Source organism: Belonocnema kinseyi, chromosome 9 (assembly GCF_010883055.1).
Source record: "Belonocnema kinseyi isolate 2016_QV_RU_SX_M_011 chromosome 9, B_treatae_v1, whole genome shotgun sequence".
Taxonomy (NCBI): domain Eukaryota; kingdom Metazoa; phylum Arthropoda; class Insecta; order Hymenoptera; family Cynipidae; genus Belonocnema; species Belonocnema kinseyi.
In genome coordinates, this window is record NC_046665.1 from 9149870 (window position 1) to 9170354 (window position 20485).

Below are 20485 nucleotides of genomic sequence, written 5' to 3' on the forward strand. Positions count from 1 at the left end.
CGCAACTGATATTTCTGACAATTTTACTACAATCAGTATCAGTATATAGTTGGCAATATTTTTAAAAAGTTCAGCTGCGTATCCTAAAATTACGTCTGCAATAGATGATATAAAAAATAAATTAAGTATCCTCCAATTAACGTACAGAAAATATTTCCATCTTAAAATCATTTTCAAATTGTAAGTTTCGATTGACTGTAGCCCCGATTATTTCGGATGAAAATGACAGAAGTTATTCCATTTGTTTACGAGACAAAAACGTACTATTCTTTGCAGCCATTTTTAGCGTACTTAATACTCAAAAATCAATTAGTGGCTAAGTGTACGTGACTTTATAACTCTCTAGGAATAGAATATTTCCACTTTTATGGCTTTGTGACCCGCTAAAAACAAGTGAGCCCCACTGAAACAACAGTAGGTTTTCAATAACAAATAGCTTTTCTCAAAAACTATTTATTATTTTGAACTTGAATTTTGTATATAGTTTCAGCTTAATAAAAAACACATTCTCAGAGACTTAAATAGATGCGGATAGACTTGTCCCAAAAATAACTAAATTTTGCAAAACGGTCATTTTTGCCGGTTTTTATTGCTTTTTGAAGGAACAAATCAAGCAATCTCAATGCGCAACATATTAAATTACAGATCTTTTGAACATCTTCAATTAGTAATTTAACTTTTTTTTGCAAATCAATACCTTGATCGCAATCTCCTAAAAACCTGAAAGAGTTCATCTATATATATTTTTTTTTCCGATATGCAGGTGAATAGGAGAGACTACCCTACATTATATAATGATTAAAAATGGATAATCTTAATCAGCCAGAAAAGTAGCCAAAAATGTTGATTGGTTCTTTTAGTATAGCATTTTGGCAGACTACCCTACATTAGATAATTATTAACAGTAGAAAACTTTAATCAACTAGAAAATTAGTCGAGAATGTACATTTGTTCCTTTTGTATAACATTTCTGCTGTGCTATTAACATGTCTGACGAATGTTTATTTATGGCACGAAGGATTGAACACCTTTTTTAATTTGTCACTTGTATCTTCCTCTAAACTGGAGAAAGGGTGAGAGACTCGTCTTTCTTATATTTTAATTTTGAGAGTTGTTGTCCTATTAATTGAAAACGGAATTCGAGGGTTGGGTCACACCAACAACAAATTTTGTACTTGAGTATTTTCCTGAATGCACTACATATATTTCACAACAAAATTACAACATGGTAGAAAAATGAAACAAAGAAACGAGATAGCAAGTTCTGGAACGGTGAAGCGTCTCCGGAATATAGAAAGAAAAGAACAGAACAATAAAAAAGGTTGATACAGTTCACCAATTTTTTATGACTACCGCTCGTCGTTGAACTAAACAAAAGAAACCAAAAGGAACGAACGTGGCTTTCGTTTTCTTTTCTTTTATTAACAGAGCGGGCAAAATCTTTTTCTGTTACGTAAAGCAGATTATCGACTATAATCCTTGTTGTTCGCGACACACACAAACACGCACGAACACCTATCACCTTTCTTCCAAATTAGCTTTTATAAGAAATAGAAAATATATCTATTCCACATAAAAACGTGAATTATAGCCCTCCGAGAAAATTGCTCCTTTTTGTTTTGAGATTTTAAAAGGGGAAATTTTTTGTAGACTAATCTAAAATTTTGTTTTAAGCAGACTTGATAGGATGGAAAGAGAGAAACTAATTGCTCCCGTAACGGCCCTGCCTCCCATCGGATGAAGAATTTATTTGGTCGTACGTCCAGATCGTAAATTTGAAATTGATTGGTTGGATCCATTGATCTCGGCGATTCAGTCCCGTTCCCCTACAGAAAATAATTTTAAAAACTTTCGTTGATCTGGAAAGGGGTTGATCGACTTAAGGGCTAGATTTCCCAAAAAAACTAATTTAATTTTTGATCTCGAACTTCGGACGAACAAAAGTCTGAGTAGTTCTGGCCCGTGTCAGGTTGCTCAGGCAACTGCCTTCACTTACGTCGGATAGAGATATTCGATTTTTAAGTCCGGATCATAAAATCTAAGTCATATGGTTAAATCCATCAATTCCGGCGGCTTACTCCTGTTACGAGCCCAAAAAAGTATAGTCTCGTTAAACCAGGATAGGACGTGGTTGTGCCTGACGGAATACATTGATCGACTTAATTATTTTGATTTTACGATCTCGAATTCGGATAGACAAAAGTCTGGATAGTTCCGACTCGTTTTTCGGGTTACCCAAGTTACTGCGATGATGACTTTCTTCCGAGATTCACAGACAGTTCACAGTCGGGGGAATCAGGAAAGAATTTCTCAGAATTGCCGAATTTAGATTATGAAGGAAGGGATGTGCCCTGTGGCTTACGATAATTGTTTGTGCTAACAAATCTGTCCCTAATCGCAAAAAAGAAAACCTGCCGTTTCTGCAAACAGGACGTCCGTTTAAGGCCAATTATTGGATAGCACACAATTCACTTCAAGTTGATCTAACGTGTTGAGGTATTAACCGTGGATAGTTTTGTGTCCATTGCGCCTCTAATTTCTACATGGTTGTTGCTTGATATTGAAGGTCTGCTCTGAGTACAAATTTAAGGGGTTGTAATCAAGATTCGCTTTACAAATGGTATTGTAAAGAAAAACTTCTCACGCGGATAATTCTAAATATCCTTTTAATGTCTGTTTTCGACCACTCGATGGCCCAAAAGGAGTACATTAGGGCAGCGATAGCATAGGGATTAATAGCCTGATATTATTGTCTGCGATAAGAGCACTCTTTAAAAACAATTTGAAAATTGTTGTGAAGCCGTTCACTAGGCTTTACTTAACTATCGTGTGCTGAATACCCTTAGACTCAAGAATACCCAGATATTTAGATGAGGAACCCTCAGCCATTGCCTCGATATGATTCTCGTTCTCGTTCTCCAGCTCTGCGATTCCTAAATCTTCTCTGATTAAATGCACTGTTCTGAATTTATCGTGTTCGAACTCCATGTGGGTATTATTGGAAACTTGCTTTGCGACATGGACCACTTGCTGCAGTTATGAGTTTGAACTAGTATATAGCTTCAAGTCATCCATGTGCAGAAGATGGGTCACTTAATGACCATCCTCATTATCGTGTATTCTTAACCCACAAGTCATGTTGTTTAGTATTTTGCGTAATGGGTTCAACGCTATACAGAACCATAGTGCACTGAAGGAGTCTGCTTGAAATATATCCATCGTAATGCGTATTGATCTAGTTATCCTTGGTTTTCCATGATCAAAATACTTGATTCTTGTACCTCAAAGCCTGATCACATACCGAGGGAACTAAATCTGTTCAATGCTAAAGAGAACCAGGAACTGAAAGAGTCTTCTTGAAAGATGCATATACTTCTTGAAAGATGCATATACATAATGTGTATTGACCTAGTTATCCTTAGAAGTCTAGGATCAAAATACTTAATTCTTGTTCCCCAAAGCATCATCGCACGACCTAGAAGGTAATGCGGAGGCAAATCTGTTATGTTTTTAAGACTTCAAATAGTCATGTGGAACGAAAGGTAACATGGCTAGAGCGTCTACGTCGCCTGGATGTTTACTGCCACTCATATTTTTACAACATACTTTTTTTTCTTCTTTAAGCATGTTATTATAACTGCCATAAGAATATACCTTATCTTATAGTTTCTTTTACCAGAAATCGCGTAGCATGCCCAGACGTAGGACTTTTCAGTTACATTACAGGGTTATTGCCTGAATATACCACGTTAGAAGTTTTGGACAAAAAAGTCAAGAATTTATCGAATTTTTTGCCTCGACTCCAACTTGTAACATGACCTAAAAAACGTTGTAGCAAAAATAAAAAATGTATACTAAAGAGTCTTTGAAATTTTATTCGTAATTTATGTGAATAAAACTTCAAAAATTTTCAGGGATTTCCGAGATACGTCTAATAATGTTCAAACGTATCTGTGTTGAATTTAACTCTGTGATCACCGCTCTCGGCTGGTCCGCTGCTTGCCTCATCCCTTGCGGCAGGACCGAATAGGTCACAAAAGAGGCGGTGCTAATGGGCATTATTTTAATTAGATTCTTTTACGTTGACACTTTTAACTATTAATTCTTTCTTAAAATAATTTTAAGGTTTCAAAAATACATATTTATTATAATTTTGTAATTTTTAATTGTTAAAAAAGGGGTTTAAAAATTATGATTCAATTCGGCTCTATGAAAATAACTTTAATTGTGCAATTTTCTCATAATTATAAGTTATAAAATTATAATAATTATTTATTTTTAAAACCTTGAAATAATTTCAAAGAAAAATTACCATGAGTTAAAGTCAAGGCACAAAATTTAAGAAATTCTGTTTTTTTTTCAATAGTAATTTGGTGTATTCTTATTGAAAAGTCAATAATATATCTAATAGAAGCCATTTGACACATAACTTCATAAGCTTTCCAATGTTTTACAAAAAAAAGTTTTTTGGTCTTTTCGTAAACGATTTTAGTTTCAAAGTCAACAGTGATTTTTAGAAGCGCTCGCGCTAGTCGCGTGGAAAATCTCCGACGATTTTGTACATCTTTGGCAGATTATTTTTTTGTGTGGTGATTCTACATTTCTGAACTCTAATATAGCGTGATCAAAATTTCTTTCACAGTGCTGCAGTTTTTCTGGGATTTCGCTGTTTACATCAACGGAAATGTTAATGTACAGATGTGGTTCAAGTGGATCCGGTACTTGATCTTCGTTATCCCTATCATGTGTGTCTTCAGCTTCAATCAGCTCTTTGTTATTCACACCTCCAAAGGGGTTCATTAATAGCAGTCTGCTGTTAGCTGTTTTAGCAGCCGAAAGCAATTTGTACACAGTCATTCACCGTGTTTGATCTGCTAGATTCTGTTTTTTTCATTTTTATGGCCACCTGAAGCCTGATGATCGATTAACCGGTTGTCGTCTGATCTAATGGTACAACTTCCTTCAACTCAGTTATGTCCACCTAAGAGAAATTCACGCCGGCAACACATGTTTTACTTCCATCACTATTTCTTCTGGATAGAAGGGAGTAGTACTAGAGGCATGTGGTCATCTCTCTTCTGGGACGTCACGTAGTCCCTTAGATTCAGTGTGTTTGCATTTATTTTCAATGAATGTAATTGAAAAGAGAAGTTTACAAATTGCTTCTTTGTTGAAAATTATTGTATATTTTAATATCACAAGTTTGGTTTGCTGATAATTTTGAAAGGCTAACAATATATTAACTGGAGGCGTGCAGTCGCTTATTCGAATTTTTCATACAAATTTAGACACGCTTGGAAAATTGGATTTTTCGAAATAGAAAAAAATTTAACTGTGCATCAAGTCGGCTTGCTTTCCTTGGATTATTAAAAAATCTTATAACGACTGCACACCTCTAATATTAACATTATAGAAAAAGTAAAAAGATAAGTTACAAAAATGAAATATGAGAATGTATTATATGACATACTATGACATATGCAAGTGCTAATATTAGGCAATGATCTGCTGTGCATCTTCTGATGCACCTTACAGCAGCTTAAAAAATATCCTACCTCGAAACTACCCATCCTGATAATACGCAAGTATTGGTCGGTGCAGATTGTAAACGTGAACTCAAACCTAGTCTTAAAGAGTTAAGGTCTTAAAGACTTAATGAACGAAGCTCAAATTTACTGTCGAATATTATATTTAATATAATGTTTTATATTTATTTAAACATCTGCATGTATTGATACTGAATAGGATTGAGATTTCATTCTTAAATTTCATTTCTATAGCCTACTTTTCTAACTTGAGCATGATGTTCATATATTGTTATACTTCAAAAAGTATCAACTATCATTTGTGTACATTGTACATTCAATGTAAAAAACGCGCAAAAGTTAGTTTGGTGGAAAGGTAGAGTAGGAATAATGAGAGGCAAAGGCTAAGGGGAATGGAAAGAGGATTAAAAAGAAAAGAAAGAGATAAGTAAAAAGGAACATAGTGATAAAGGGACTAAGATTAAAGGGGAAGGAAATGAACAGGAGAAAAAATAGTACTAGGGAAACTAATGAAATGGAAACATAAAAGGGAAGTGATGACAAAGAAGAGGGTGTTATATGGAAGGTCGGAGAGAATAGAGGATGATTTAACATGAGTAGAAAGGAATATACTATATATGTTGAGGCAAATAGCGAGAAAGGAAAGAAGTAAGGGGAAAAAACATGGGTTAAGTATGTTAATTGAAAGGATCTGGGATCCCATTCCAGTCATCGCGATGGACCATGTGTACACCACCAGAAAAATGTATTTTGCCTCAAAAGGCTGAATTCCGTGATCAACCGTCCTCAGTGTTTCGAAATTTTTCTTTGACATCGATCGACATTATTATTAATTCCTTTTTTATTCTACAGCCCGACTGATCTTTCGCAATTTGTGATCATACAAATAAGTGTTCCGTTCTTTGTATATTTAAAAAACATTTTAATTTAATAAAAATTGATAATTAACAGTATCGGAAGTTTTTAGAAAGACAAATAGCAGAGGAAAGTAAGGAGAGCAAGTGCGACATTGTTTCTGGTTAGTGAGAGGGGTAATGCAAGACGGTCCTCTGAGTCCACTTTTATTTAATATATTAATCTCGGTCTTAAAAGAAGGCATTAAGAAAAAGGATGGGGATGTGCTAGTATGGGAGAGGACGATATAGTGTTGATGGCAGAGGATGAAGAAGGTTTGACATGTTGAATTTTAGGATTGAAGAAATACTTAGATGGGAAAAATTTCAATTTAAATGTAGAAAAGATAAAGATAATTAGGTTTAGAAAAGGAAGAGGTAAAAAAAGGTTAGAAGAAATAAAAGAGTTCAAATATTTGGGATAAACCTTGCAAACCAATGCAGATAATAGAGCTCATATAAAAAAACGGTTAACAAAAGCTGCCGGCGTAATGAAATAGATATGAGGAATAGGAAAAAGGTTAAAAAAAGTATTGGAGAAGGAGAATGTGGTTATTTGATAAGCCGTTGTGACCGGTATTAGATTAATGAGCGGGCATATAAGAATGGAAGGAAAGAAAAAAGAGTAAAAGCTTACAGGACAAGTATATAAGGTGAACCCTTGAGAAAGACAAAAAGACGCCTAGATATACGGTGAAAGAAGAAACGTAAAGGGATAAATTAAGTCATAGAGCAAGAATGAAGGGAATGACAATGTCAGATGAAATTAAGGGTGGGAAAGGAAGGGAATGTAGAGAAAAATTCTTTGAAGGAGATAGAAGAAATAATTGGGAGGGCCATAGAGCTAATAAGATGGAAAGAAGAAAGAAGGGAGTTTTTTAATGCTAGAGATGCAGGTGAGAGGACTGGAGTAACCTATTAAGAATTGGAGAGAAAGGATAGGGACAGGAAATTAATGGAAAGATGGGGAATTATGGAGGAATCAAAATATAATGTAAGATGATAAAAAAGTATGAGTATCAAATTATTTAGAAAAATTATGGGAGAGAGAAGATAGACCATAATGTAATGATTTAGATTGGGAAACGAGGTAAGGGAGGGGATGCATTGGGAAAAAAGAGAAAAGAAAGAGCAGAATATATGAGTGGGAGGAGAAATCATGTGAGCATGTATTCGAAGGCTGTAGAAGAGGAATGGGAGATAAAGTAAACTGCTAAGAGAATGTGGCAGAGACTCTAGGGGAGCATGAAATGGGTGAGGAGTGGATGAAAGATTTGCAAGGGAGAGAAGCGGCAAATGAAAAATAATTGAGAAATGGATATGGAAAAATGGCAAAATGAGACAGAAGAGAAGTGAAAGGATACAGAATTCGTTTCGATTAAAAACGTAAAAAAGTTGTATGTGACAATTATGTGATGGTACAATTAGATTAAGATGTGGATGCGCTCGATCCCTCTCGTTGGCTCACTCTTTCGACAACAAAATTATGCTATGTATAATATAGAATTAGGGATCGAGACATAGGAATTTGTGTAAATAGTTGTATAGACTAGAGGAGGCCTAGATAAACGGTGAGCAAAGAAACGCAAAGTAATAAATTAAGTATTAGAGCGGAAAGGGAGGGCATGACAATTTTAAACGAAATTAAGGGAGGGGAGGAGAGGGGATTTAGCGAAAAAGTTTTTGAAGGAGGTAGGAGAAAAGTGGGAGAGCGATAGAGCTACCAAAATGGGAAGAAGAAAGAAAGGAGTTCCATAGTGCTCGAGATATAGGAGAGGGGAATGGAGTTAGCTATGAAGAATTGTAGAGAAAGGATAGGAAAAGGCAATTAATTTAAAGATGGGGTATTATTAAGGAATCAAAATATGGTAAAAGATTATAAAAGAAGGTAGGAGTATCTAATTATTTAGAAAAAGGATGGAGAAAGAGGAGACAAAACAGAAAAACAAGATTTAGATTGGGAAATTAAGAAAGGGAGGGGATGTATTGGGAAAAGAAAAACAACAGAAAGAACAGAATATGTAAGTGGAACGAGGAAACATAAGAACATGAATGACCATCCTCATATCATGTATGCTGAGTCCATGAGATATGCTGTTTAGTGTTTTGCTTCATGGGTTCAATGCTAAACAGAACTATAGTGATGTTCCGTGCATCTTGCGTACGCATTTCGTGTAGCAGAAATCACAATAGGATGAATAGATGCATGATTCAGATTCAGAATGTCGATAATGTAGACTCTTCCACCTTTTGTCTTGCATCACGATGTCATTACACGACAGCCATCAATAATGTGCTCGATTGATTCGTTGGTTTCTCCACATAATCGGCACCGGTCAAGTACGTCTTGCTATAGCACGTGTTTGCGATAAGTCATGGTGCTGACAACCTTGTCTTGTATCGCAATGACGAATCCGTTAATCTCTGGATACAGAACGCCCTTTTCTTAACCAAATATTGGATGACTTCCTATCCACTTCTTGTTGATCTAAGGTTTTGGGGGGCTCGCCGTGGATAGCTTTTTGCCGACATTATATTTCTAATTCCTCTATGGTTTCTGCCCTGATGTTCAGGGCCCTATGAGGACAAATTCAAGGGCATTTGGTGCTTCGTTATTTCTACGCGGATGATTCTGTTTAACTTTTCAAGGTCGGTGTTAGACCATTTGATGAGCACGAAGGAGTACCTGAGCACAGGGATGGCATATGATTCGCCCGCAGCCATTGCCTCGATGTCATTTTCGAACTCATTCTCTAACTATGCGGTCCCTGAATCCCCTCTGATTAAATGCACTCTTCCGCATTTATCTAGTCCGAACTCCATGTGGATATCATTGAAAAACTGCTTTGTGATATCGATCACTTACTGCAGTTTCTGGGCTGAACTAACGTACAGCTTCAGGTCATCCATGTACAGAAGATGGGTCTCTTCATGAATTTTGAACCCATAAGACAGAAGGTTTAGTGTTTTGCGTAATGGATTCAACGATAAACCGAACCATAGGCCATGATCAAAATAGTTGATTGTTGTACCCCAAAGCTTCGTTGCATGACAATGAGAATATACCTTATCTGCAATGATACCTGTAAGACACTTCTAAATTATTGGAAGACATGCTGTCGGTCGAAATTCAGATGGGTTTTAAGCATCTGGTTTTTGAGGTAACGTATACTTAATAACATGGAGCTAAAGCCTGCCATTAGATCTGGGTGTTCAATGACCTTTTGAAAACACTTTGCCAACGCATGATGCACACTCGTCAGGTACTTGTACGAGTAGTTGTGCACCGCGTCTGGACCTGAAAATTTCCAGCTTCATGCCTTTTTCAAGACCGCTGAAACATCTAAAGCTGTGATGCTTATCAGCTGGATTGCAGGGCTATTTCTCGCCCTCGTTTTCTCCAGTTTGAACTACGCAGTGTCCAAATTGCATCTGTTCATTTTTCCTCAAACACCCGACCAGTAGTTAGTCATAACTTCCAGTTGAGGAATTTCGGTGTCTTGCTGTTTATTTTGCTTCACACTCAGTTCACGATAGAATCTTCTTTCATCTGCCTGAAAGTTTCGATTTTGTTACCTTCGTGCACTACTTTTCTTATACCGACGCAGTCTGGCAGTAAGAACATCAAGTCTTGGCCATTGGGAGTCTATAATCTCATCCAATATTGATGGTTTTAATGTCTCGATGTGATGAGGTTGTATGATTTTAGAAACATGAATTTTTTAACTTTTTGGTTCTATTTCCCTTGCTGGGATAGAAAATGCATTTGCAGGCCTCGTTCTGCAGCCCATCGTTCTAACGGTTGCCATAGCCGCACAGTATATAAGAGTTTGCACCTCTAACGCAGTTTGTGTTACGTTCAAATACGTAGGTAAAACCTTGCTCTTAAGGTGTTCTATTAGTGCACGCAGATCATGTTTTATGTTCATTTTGGGCAGAGAATGCTTTAGTGTTGTTTCTACATATCTGAACTCTAGTAAAGGATGACCAAAATTCCTTTCAAAGTGCTTTAGTTTTTCTGTGATTTCGCTATCCACTTCATCGTTATTAATATGCGGATGTGGTTCTAATGGAACTCTAATTATATTGATTTTATTCAAAACTTTTACTCGGGTGAACCGGTATATACATCATAGCCACGGAAAAAGTCAAGTGACCGATGAGATTAGGATGTTATAAGTAAATTCAATTCGATGCTTGAAACCTCCTGCGCTGGTGTTGTAGGTGTACAATTGCGAGTGACCGCGGGCGTTAAAAGTGACCACAGTCACCTCTAGATGCTTTCTTAGAGTTACCATCGGCCACTCCACGCCTTCTGAGCTGCTGTTGATAATCTACTGACTCCTAAATGTTGAAGATGTTCAGTGCATCTTGCGTACACATTGCCTGTAGCCGAAATCACAACAGGATAAATAGATGCATGATTCACATTCCTCCATATGGTCTTAGCTTGATCACTTAACTCGCTATACTTGTGGATCTTGGTTGTATAGGTGAACTGCAAATTTGGGTTAAGTAAACAAGCAATGTCGATGATGTAGACTCTTCCACATTTTTTTTCTCTCATCACGATGTCAGCTCGATTAGCCCGGTTGTAATGATTCTTTTAGCTAGTAACATCCCAATATAAGATGTAATCTTCGCTTTCTAGAACGGGCATTGAAATGTATCTATAGAAAGGTATCCATTGTTTGACACCCCTAACATACTCCCACGAGTACCTGAAAACTACCCTTAAAACAAAAATGTCAATTCTTCATGAAATCGACATTTTGAACACTGTATTCTGGTCTTTTTTTACTTAAAATTATTAATATAGGTCTAATGGAATATTTATTATTATTGGTTAAATAATATTGAATTATATAAACAAATAGAATTTGTTTAAATTTTTTTTCAAACATTTATTAATTTCCCTTGAAATTATTACTGTTAGTCTAGGGGAATATTTAATAACATTGGTTCATTAATTTTCAATTGTTTAAACATATGACATTTGTTTAAAAGGTTGATTTCATGAAAAATTGACATTTTTGGTTTTAAGGGTATTTTTCAGATACTCGTGGGGGTGTATTAGGGGTCTCAAACCCATATGTGTGATAGATGAAATTCTTCGTTGGATAATTCTCAACAGGCCCCCATACTTTTCTATACATTTTTACACACCATACAAAATAATGCTAAAAACTCAAAAAAGTGATTTTTCCCCATACATTTTACATGGAAATCTTTAAGTCAAAACCGGCATCTGTTAAAATGAAAAAAATGAAAAAATGAAAAATTAAGGAATTTCTTTTTTCGGATTTGGAATAGTATGGGGGGATCGTTGTCCTCTAGCATGTAAAAAAATTTTGTCATGCATTTTTGGACCAACCTAATGGGCATTCTCTTTTAAAATGGCTCGCTGATCCACAATGATAACAATTGCTTTTATTTATTTTATTTTGGAAATCCTAATTAGAATTAATATCCCATTTTTGAGATTTATTCCCGTTATTACGTTTTTGGGAAATTCGTTCATTTCATTAGTGTTATTTTCTAAACTATTTTCCGCTTTTTCTGTTGCGAATTCGATCATTGGGTTATTTTGATCTTGAATTGAGCCTATTGTCATTTCGTTCAACATTGGTAACATTTGTTTGTAAGAATCGAATGGATATATTGGTCTATTGTTTTGGTAGGGATGAAAATCCAAATAGTGAGAATGTAAATCGATTTTTGTATTGTTTGTTACCCTGATTATTTTGGTTTCCGTTCCGGTATAATTCGACCTTTTTTATTTTCCTTTAAATCTGTATTGTTTTTATCCCCGTTATTATTTTAACGTTTTTGTTCATTTTTATCAATTTAAGGTTCAATAATTTGTAATACTTGCCCTCGAATTTTTGATTTGGCTAGCTCAGTTTCCTATTCTTTGCCTGCATCCTCTAATTGCTCAAAAGTATCGAAATTTTTCCCTTTAATGTACATTTGATGTATTCTGAGCTTTTAACAAGCTCTACATAATTCCCACTCGGGACTCTTTCTAGGATACAACATTGTAAATAATTTCCTAATTTCGGCTAGGTTTGAGTGAATATCTTGGGTTCGTTTTTGGTTGCAAAATTTAATTTGTTCTCTTATTTTCTCTGAAAACCTTTCATTATATAGGCGTTTTGAAAATCTTTGTAAAAATCGCATAGTGTTCTCCAAGAATTTTTATTTATCGAACATCAGTCTTTAGCATCTTTTATTAATAACGCGTTTGAATTTTCTAAAATATCGCGATCTTTGATTTTATAACCACTGTTAAGCCTTTTTTGTTCTTTGAGCAAATCCGCGAGATTTTCGTCTTTCTTATTACGAAATTTCATTGGCCAATTCCTCATAATTTAAAACTGCGTTTGGATCATACCGAATGGAAAACAAGTGACTTGAATTGTTTGATTATTTATTTTATTATGGGATTCGCAATCGTTATCTGTATTATTATTGTGAATTTATGAACGTCTGTTTAATCTGTTAATTGTTGTTGAGAGTTTACGTGATCTATTTTGTCTTTAGTAAATTCTGTCCTCTATCGGTTCGCTGTCATCAGTATCTTTTATATTTAAGTTGTTTACTCTTCTTTGACAACGGTTTACGGTATTATTTTGAAAATTTTTATGAGATTCTTTTAATTGTTCCCTTAAATTGAATTGAACCGACTTTCTATTGCGGGATGAGCTTTTATTCTCCCTGTAAGTAGGTTCTATTCTTTTTCGTCTTTTTTTAAAGGAGCTATGCGCTGCCGGGTCTAATCTAATCCCTAAGTTGTTTGCCCTTTCTCGTAAAGGCTTTGTTTGACCTATTTATCATTTTGGGTATAGTACCCTTATTTTGGGGTGTGATAAAGACCATATGTCTGATTATTGGTCTCGTCGTAATATTATTTGAATCATTGTTTTAGATCGTAAGTGCAGCGGCACCTTCAAAATCCGAGTTATCGTGGTCGTTTTGTATGCTTAGTTGGGTTAGTCATTTTATTTTTGACTGTACCTAAAATGAGTTTCATTTAGTTTTAATTTTGTTTGAATTTTTATTGGTAAGACACCCTGTATAAATGTCTGATTTGATTTCCTAATTAAAAAGATCGCTTTGAGAATCTTAATTACAATTTTAGTTGAAAATGACATTGTTGGAGAATTTGAAAATATGTTGTTTTTTTCGTTCTCCGGCTCTTTGTTTATGAGATACGTCGAGTGACTACGCCGCGAGTCGCAAGGGTACGGGTTGCGCTTATTTATTTAGTAACGCGCTTGGGTCTTTCGCCGAGTCGGGCGTATAAAATATTCAATGAAAAAAAATTTTGTATAACTGTTTTATAGTCTTAGTAAAGAATGAAATTAAATCAAACCACCCTAGTTTAGATACGAAAAAAACGTGCCGCTATTTTTTTCTTACAAATTGAAATTTTTTTAAATCTATGAAACCCTTTTTTAAGCACTGCCCTTTAGCTACACTACTGCTGCTTCCTGTTTCTCTTCTCTCCATATGCTCCCATTCATTCTTCTGCTCACACACGCATAACTATAAAATGAATTCCGGATGTAACAATACTATTTATTCTTAATCTTTTTTTCGGATTTTCGGATAAGTGTAGAGAAGATAAAAAATACATACCAATTTTCTATTAAAAATTGAAATATGGTTTTAATGCGTCAAACTCTTTTTTTTAAGCACTATACTTTAGCAGATTCACCAAATGAGTTCTCACTGAATGTTTAACTCTTAAAAATATTATTGTTTTTGGGAAAAATCCACACCATGAAAGCCTTATGCATCTAATTTCCAACTATTCATACTCCTTTTAACATTGTAGCCTTCATTCATTCTACAAAGTTTTCTCAGATCTGTGGGCTTAGAAGTATAAACATAATATTACTTTAAGCGTTTTTTAAATTATCATGATGTTATATATTTTTCTGAAATGTTTATTAATATGTTTAATTGTTATTGAGTTCTTGAATATTCGGTATCTGTCTAGAATATTTGTAAATATTATGAAATAATCTAGTCTTTTGAAATGTTTATTGATATGTTAAATTGTTACTGAGTTCTTGAATATTCGGTATATTCTAGAATATTCGTAAATATGATGCGGAATTTAATTAAGTATTTCAATATTTCGAACGCTATAGAAATTCTAGACTTTTCTATAATTTTGTGGAGTATTTTAGAACCATCTAAATGTTGCTTTGTTTTTAAAAGTTTGCAACTCTAAAATTTCTCATAATTTTTTTCTAATGTGCCGAAACTTTTTATATTATTATAGAACATGCTAGAATGTCATAAAGAATTTTTTACTTTTCTAGAATGGTTCCCCTGCTTTAAATGCGTGATAAAATACGAACGGACTCGGGACTCCATCTGAACCTATCCGGGAAACTTCTGCGTTTTTTAACTGGGTTGTATCCGGGACACATACGAGACACCGGGAAATATTTATCCGTGTCTTATCCAGTTCTATCAGAATTGTAGACGGCGCATAATTTCGCTATCCGTACCTGTCTGGTACTTATATGCTACACCAGGAAATATTTATCTGGGACTTATCCGGTCTTAGTCGGGATGTGGTCGGTACACAATTTCGCTATCTGGGACTTGTAAGGGACGCTGGGAAACACTTATCTGATCCTAGTTAGTACCTATTGGTAGAAAATGTGCTGTATCTGGAATTCATATGGGACGCTGGGACGAATTACGCGGGTTCTTTCTAGTCGTAGCTGGGATCTATTCGACACCAAATTTGCTGTGTCCGGGCCTATGTGGGTCTTACACGGGGCGCTGGAAAATTTTTATTAGGATCCTATCCGTTTCTAGTCAAAATCTATTCGGTTCAGCACCTCGAAACAGATGATGTAATACAATGATAAATTTGCACAGAAAAAATTGTTTTTATATAGTGTCACTGCACTTAATTTATTTATGACATTGCAAAATTGCACGCACGGTCACTTATAAACATAATCTCATGCTCAAACGCTTTGAAAAATCACACCCGCTGGGGATTTGAATCCTACCTGAACATCCTAAATCTGAGTCTAAATCTAAATAAACCGTAATCCCTTAGGCAATTAAGCTATCAAACCGCTTGGATCTTGTCGACAAAATGTTGGCCAAGTTATTTCGCTGAAAAGACCGGCATAACTGAGAAATATCTTTTTTAATTTTACACGTGTAGTGAATCAGTGGATTTAAAAAGGCTTAATTTAAATATTTCAATTTTATTAATTAAAGTCTTCATATTTAAATATTGAATTAAATTAATACATTAATTTAGTATTTCTGTTGGAACTGTAAAGCTCCATAGTTTAAAGGATTCATTACTTCCAGATTTTTTATAGCAAAAAATACTTAAATTTTAATAAGATTTTGTATTATAAAAACATCTAATAACTCTAGTTTTAGTAATATTATTTAGTAAAAGTCTGGAAGCCGATTCCACCATCTCTGATTAAATCCATGGTTGACTAATCATGACTATTTTGTAATCAAGGACTCAATCATGATTAAATTGTCGAAGAATCTCCAAAATAGCATTAATCAAAGTAATTAAGGAAAATGATGCTTTCTAAAGCGAAAAGAATAGGGAATAAAATATTTTGAGAAAGTATTTCATTTGAAGCCATATTTCACACTATGTACTATCGCACTGCACTTCCAGGAAACTTTGAGGTTATGTTGAGCCCCACTCATTGCTGTTTATGTCGCCAGCCGGAAAAAATGGCAATGTGCTGATTAAATAAAGTTATTCAAGTATTACAATTAAATTACGATTTTTGGACTCGACCTTTAGAGTTTAATGTGAATATTGTACCGATATTTCGGAATCCAAGAGCACTTTTGTGTCAGTTTTAAGTCCTGATGAAAACTTGAATGATTCTTGTGAAGAGTGCTCTACTGATAGGAAGAAATTGATCCGCATAGTTAAGATATGACGCCTAAATTAAAAGCGTAGTTAATTCATGTATAAATGTAAATATGTTTCGCGAAAAGTTTCTAATGTACATTCATACGAATGATGTAAAGAGCGAAAATATTGGAGCTTTTTGACTCTACAGCTAAAATTTCTGGTTCTACATCCTGGATAGGTCCACGATAGACCCGACAAAACATGCGTTCTCCGATTTGGTCTCTTCATTGATGCAAATAGTCTCAGGTCAGGTTGGTCTCTGATAGACGCAGAAGACGCCCCTTTTAAATGCAGAGGATATAAATTTCTCATTCCACATCCCGCATAGGTCCCCAATACACACAATGGACATATTTCATCGGACTTGGTCTTCTTATCGATGAAAATAATCTCAGATTGGTCCAGGATATACCCGGAGAGACAACCTTTTTGGCTTCACATTAAATCAAATTTTAGTTTCATGTCCCGGATAGGTCCATGATAAATCAGGTTAAGAATACATTTCGTGACTATATAAGTTTTGTGGTGCAAATACTACCGATCAGATCGTGGATACGCCCTAATATATGCACTTTTTTGTGTTTACATGAAATCAATGCCTGGTTCCATGTTCCGGATAGGTGACGGGTAGAGCCAGATATATTGACACTTATTTATTTATTGTACCTGACTGGTTCCTGATACATCTGGAGAGACGCTAGTTTGATCTTGGAAATAAATTTCTGTATCCGTGCCCCAGAGATGTCAGGACGGAATTTCAATTTCGACCTTGTCAAAATGAATGATTTGTTCCGTTTTCCCAATAGAACCTTGATAATCCCGAATTATTATCGGATCTTATACTGCATTTCCAGCAGGTTCTTTTTTTCAAGATTGTAAACTGGCGTGTGTGCACATGTACAACAGTGCATGATTTTTTCTTAAAGGTTTGCGAGACGTTGCTGCGATCGCATTTTTTTGGTCTCACCATAAAGCGATGTATTTCGGTGCACCGTATATATCTAGAACAGTTTTGTCAAAACCGAAAAGACAGAAACAAAATTAATAAATCACTTTTTATAAATATATTTTCCAACAAGTAATTCTTTTATAGGCGCCAGCCGTCGAGAATGCTAATCATTAGGAGCTGAAACACTTGAAAGTTTTCTAATGAGACAGTTAAAATATCACTAATGAAATCCTGTTTATCGAGATGAACTGATACCGTTTATTCGTAAAAGGTAAATTTTAAGCACCCATGATACAAATAATTACTTGATCAAAATTAACGTTTGGAGTCGTTTGTTCCTGATCATATTAGATCATGTTTCTAAAACCTAATTAAAAACATATTAATCATTTCTAAGTCAGTTTAAACACTGACTCTAACTAACCCTTTAAAATCACTACCTGGTTTTGCTCTCATTTTTTTCAGTAAAATTAAAAAGACTCAAAAAACGTGATCAAGCGTCATTGCGATTTTCTTTGGAGCTTCTATTTTCAAATTTTATTAATAATCAAGTTAATAATCGTGACATTCTTGAAGTCTTGGCGGTTGAATTTTTGTCGGAATTACTTTAAATTATAGAAAAAGATTAAGTGGACTAGATCGGGAAGTTTCCAGGGCAGAAGTGTGTGGTCATGTTGCTGGCAGCAATACGTCAGTTGAGATTTATATAAATCTAAGTTTCTCATTGCATATACAGTGTTAACAATATCTCGCCAAAAGCAGCGGAGTGATAAAAGCGGGCAGTACCCGCAGTGTATGATTCTATCAACTGTTAACATATGCGTCAGTTCGTTTTGAGTGTTTAGCGAATGTCTCGATGTCGGACAATTTCGTTTGTGTTATAATTTTAAAAGTGTTGAAGAAACAGAAGAGCCAGTGTATAACATTCAAAGAAATGTGTCAGGTTGTAAAAAAAGTTAAAGCAGATATCTCAAAACAAGAAATTTTACAGAAATATTGTATATCTGATATTGTTAGCTTGCGAAGATGTCAAAACGCGAGGGAAGCGGGTCTAAAGTAACATTTGCCGATATTTGACAAGTATATCTATTCTTTTGGACCGATGGTATGATGCTGGATCGAGTAGTGTATCTAGGACTTTTGGGAGTGCATTTTTTTCGGTATCGATTGACTCCAGAGTGAAGAACGAAGTTCTTAAAATATGTAATGGAAGGTTTAATTTTTGTTACAATATATATATATATATATATATATGTCAATTATGACAAGCTTTGCCATTCTTTTACTGTCAGCGGCAGAACTAATTGGTGGCCAATGCGATATTTTTTGAGGATCATGGACCAATCTGCCGTCAATGCTCGAATCCTTTTAATGTGTTAATTGAAAAACAATCATTATCAATACTCAGTTGGTTGTTAATTTCGGGTGTAAGAGTAATCCAAAGTGGGAAATCCGAGGCTCGTGGTTCCCAGTGCACAACACTGTCACAGGGGTCGACACACCAATACACGAGGAATTCCGATTTGAGACACTGGAGTAGACGGCTTGAGTCGAAGAAAATCGGAGAAAATCGTAGAAAATAGAGAAGAACTATAACCAACGTGCTGAGTATATCTACTTTCTATGCGCTACTACTTACAATGTTCTGACTATATCTATTTCGCTCAGCTTACAACTTGTTGACACAATATTTGCTCTATATTTATTAAGTGTTTATTGTTATAATCACGCAAATATATAAATAAATATATTTAAGTTTGTGTGTGTGTGTGTGTGTCACGGGACGTCACATTTGATAGTTTTAAAATCGCTGTTTCATATTAAATAATAATTAAATTTTTATTTATAAAATTGGATTTATTTTTTAATTTATCTGCTATATCATCAGAGATTGAACCTTACAGTCTTAATAAGACTAGATGAAAAATAATATTTTTCAATTTAAAATTATTTCTTGAAAAAAAGATCGTACTCCATCTTCACTCCGTTGGGAATCGAACCACAAAACTTCTGATTTACGGTCAGGTGCTTTTCCAATTAAGCTATTAGAGGAATCATAATAAGTCTTAATTCAAGAAAATAACGCTAATTTTTTAGCTAGGTGTTAATGGTGCAAGTAATTATTTTTTAATTTATCTGCTATATCATCAGAGATTGTACCTTACCGACAGTAGATCAACCCTCCAAACCATGAAGGCAAAAAATCTACACAATATCAATCAAGTTAAGAATCTTCAATAGCAGAAAGTGCTTAACGTCTTAATAAGACTAGTATAGATGAGACGCAATTAGCAATAACAACGCTCGGATATTTTTTCCGATGGTTTAATTAAAATGAGCAGCTCAAAAACTATCGAAATGTGTAAAAACCTTGATTTTGTTTTTTTTATAGTAAGCCCCCTTTCTTTGGTGCACGTCACATATATACACTGTATATATAGTTTATATATAACTCTTTTATCTGGGTTATACAATGCTTCCTTTATCATTTACATATATACTTTAATGCATACTTAAAAAGTTTAATTTATTTTTAACAGGTACCTAAACTGTCAAGAAACGAGGTGCTTCTGGTCAATATTGGCTCGCTGAGTACAGGAGGTCGTGTTTTGGCTACAAGAGCTGATCTTGCCAAAATTAGCTTAACCAATCCAGTATGTACAGAAGTTGACGAGAAAATTGCCTTATCGAGACGAGTGGAGAAACATTGGCGTTTAATTGGATGGGGTCAAATTCGTGGAGGGGAAACTATTGAACCTGTATTGGATCACAAATAGCTTTGTACAATGTAACTTACATGTGTTTCCACGCATAATTATTGTTTTACATCAATGAAGTGCTATATTTAATTGAAGGTTATCGTGTCTTTCATAAAAGAAGTATAGAAAAAAGTGTATTTCCTAATTCATTGTCATAAACAGTGAAGGGAGAAAGCGCGAATATCTCTGACCTCGAATGGTCGAAAAAATCTTTTTTAATTTTTCAGTCTCCATCATTGAACCACAGGTTTCTTTGGACTAGAAGTAGACCCACAAATGTTGATATATTTTTAGTAAAATATTAAGAGGTCGTTAAAAGAACTTTGATGTCGAAATTGCTGTTTTGAAAAGTTGTACATGTTATAAATTTCTTTTGCACCTGAAATTGTTAGTAAATCATTTTT

General features: G+C 34.8%; 1 protein-coding gene across 1 annotated transcript in view; it reads left to right on the top strand.

The window, feature by feature from the left end:
- LOC117180409 (eukaryotic translation initiation factor 2 subunit 3, Y-linked) overlaps positions 1 to 20099 on the top strand; it is a 229838-nt gene extending 209739 nt beyond the window's left edge. The window contains exon 8 of the mRNA XM_033372910.1: positions 19863 to 20099. Coding sequence (XP_033228801.1) covers positions 19863 to 20099 — 237 coding nt within the window. The remainder of the gene's footprint in view (positions 1 to 19862) is intronic.
- The last annotated feature ends 386 nt before the right edge of the window (positions 20100 to 20485 follow it).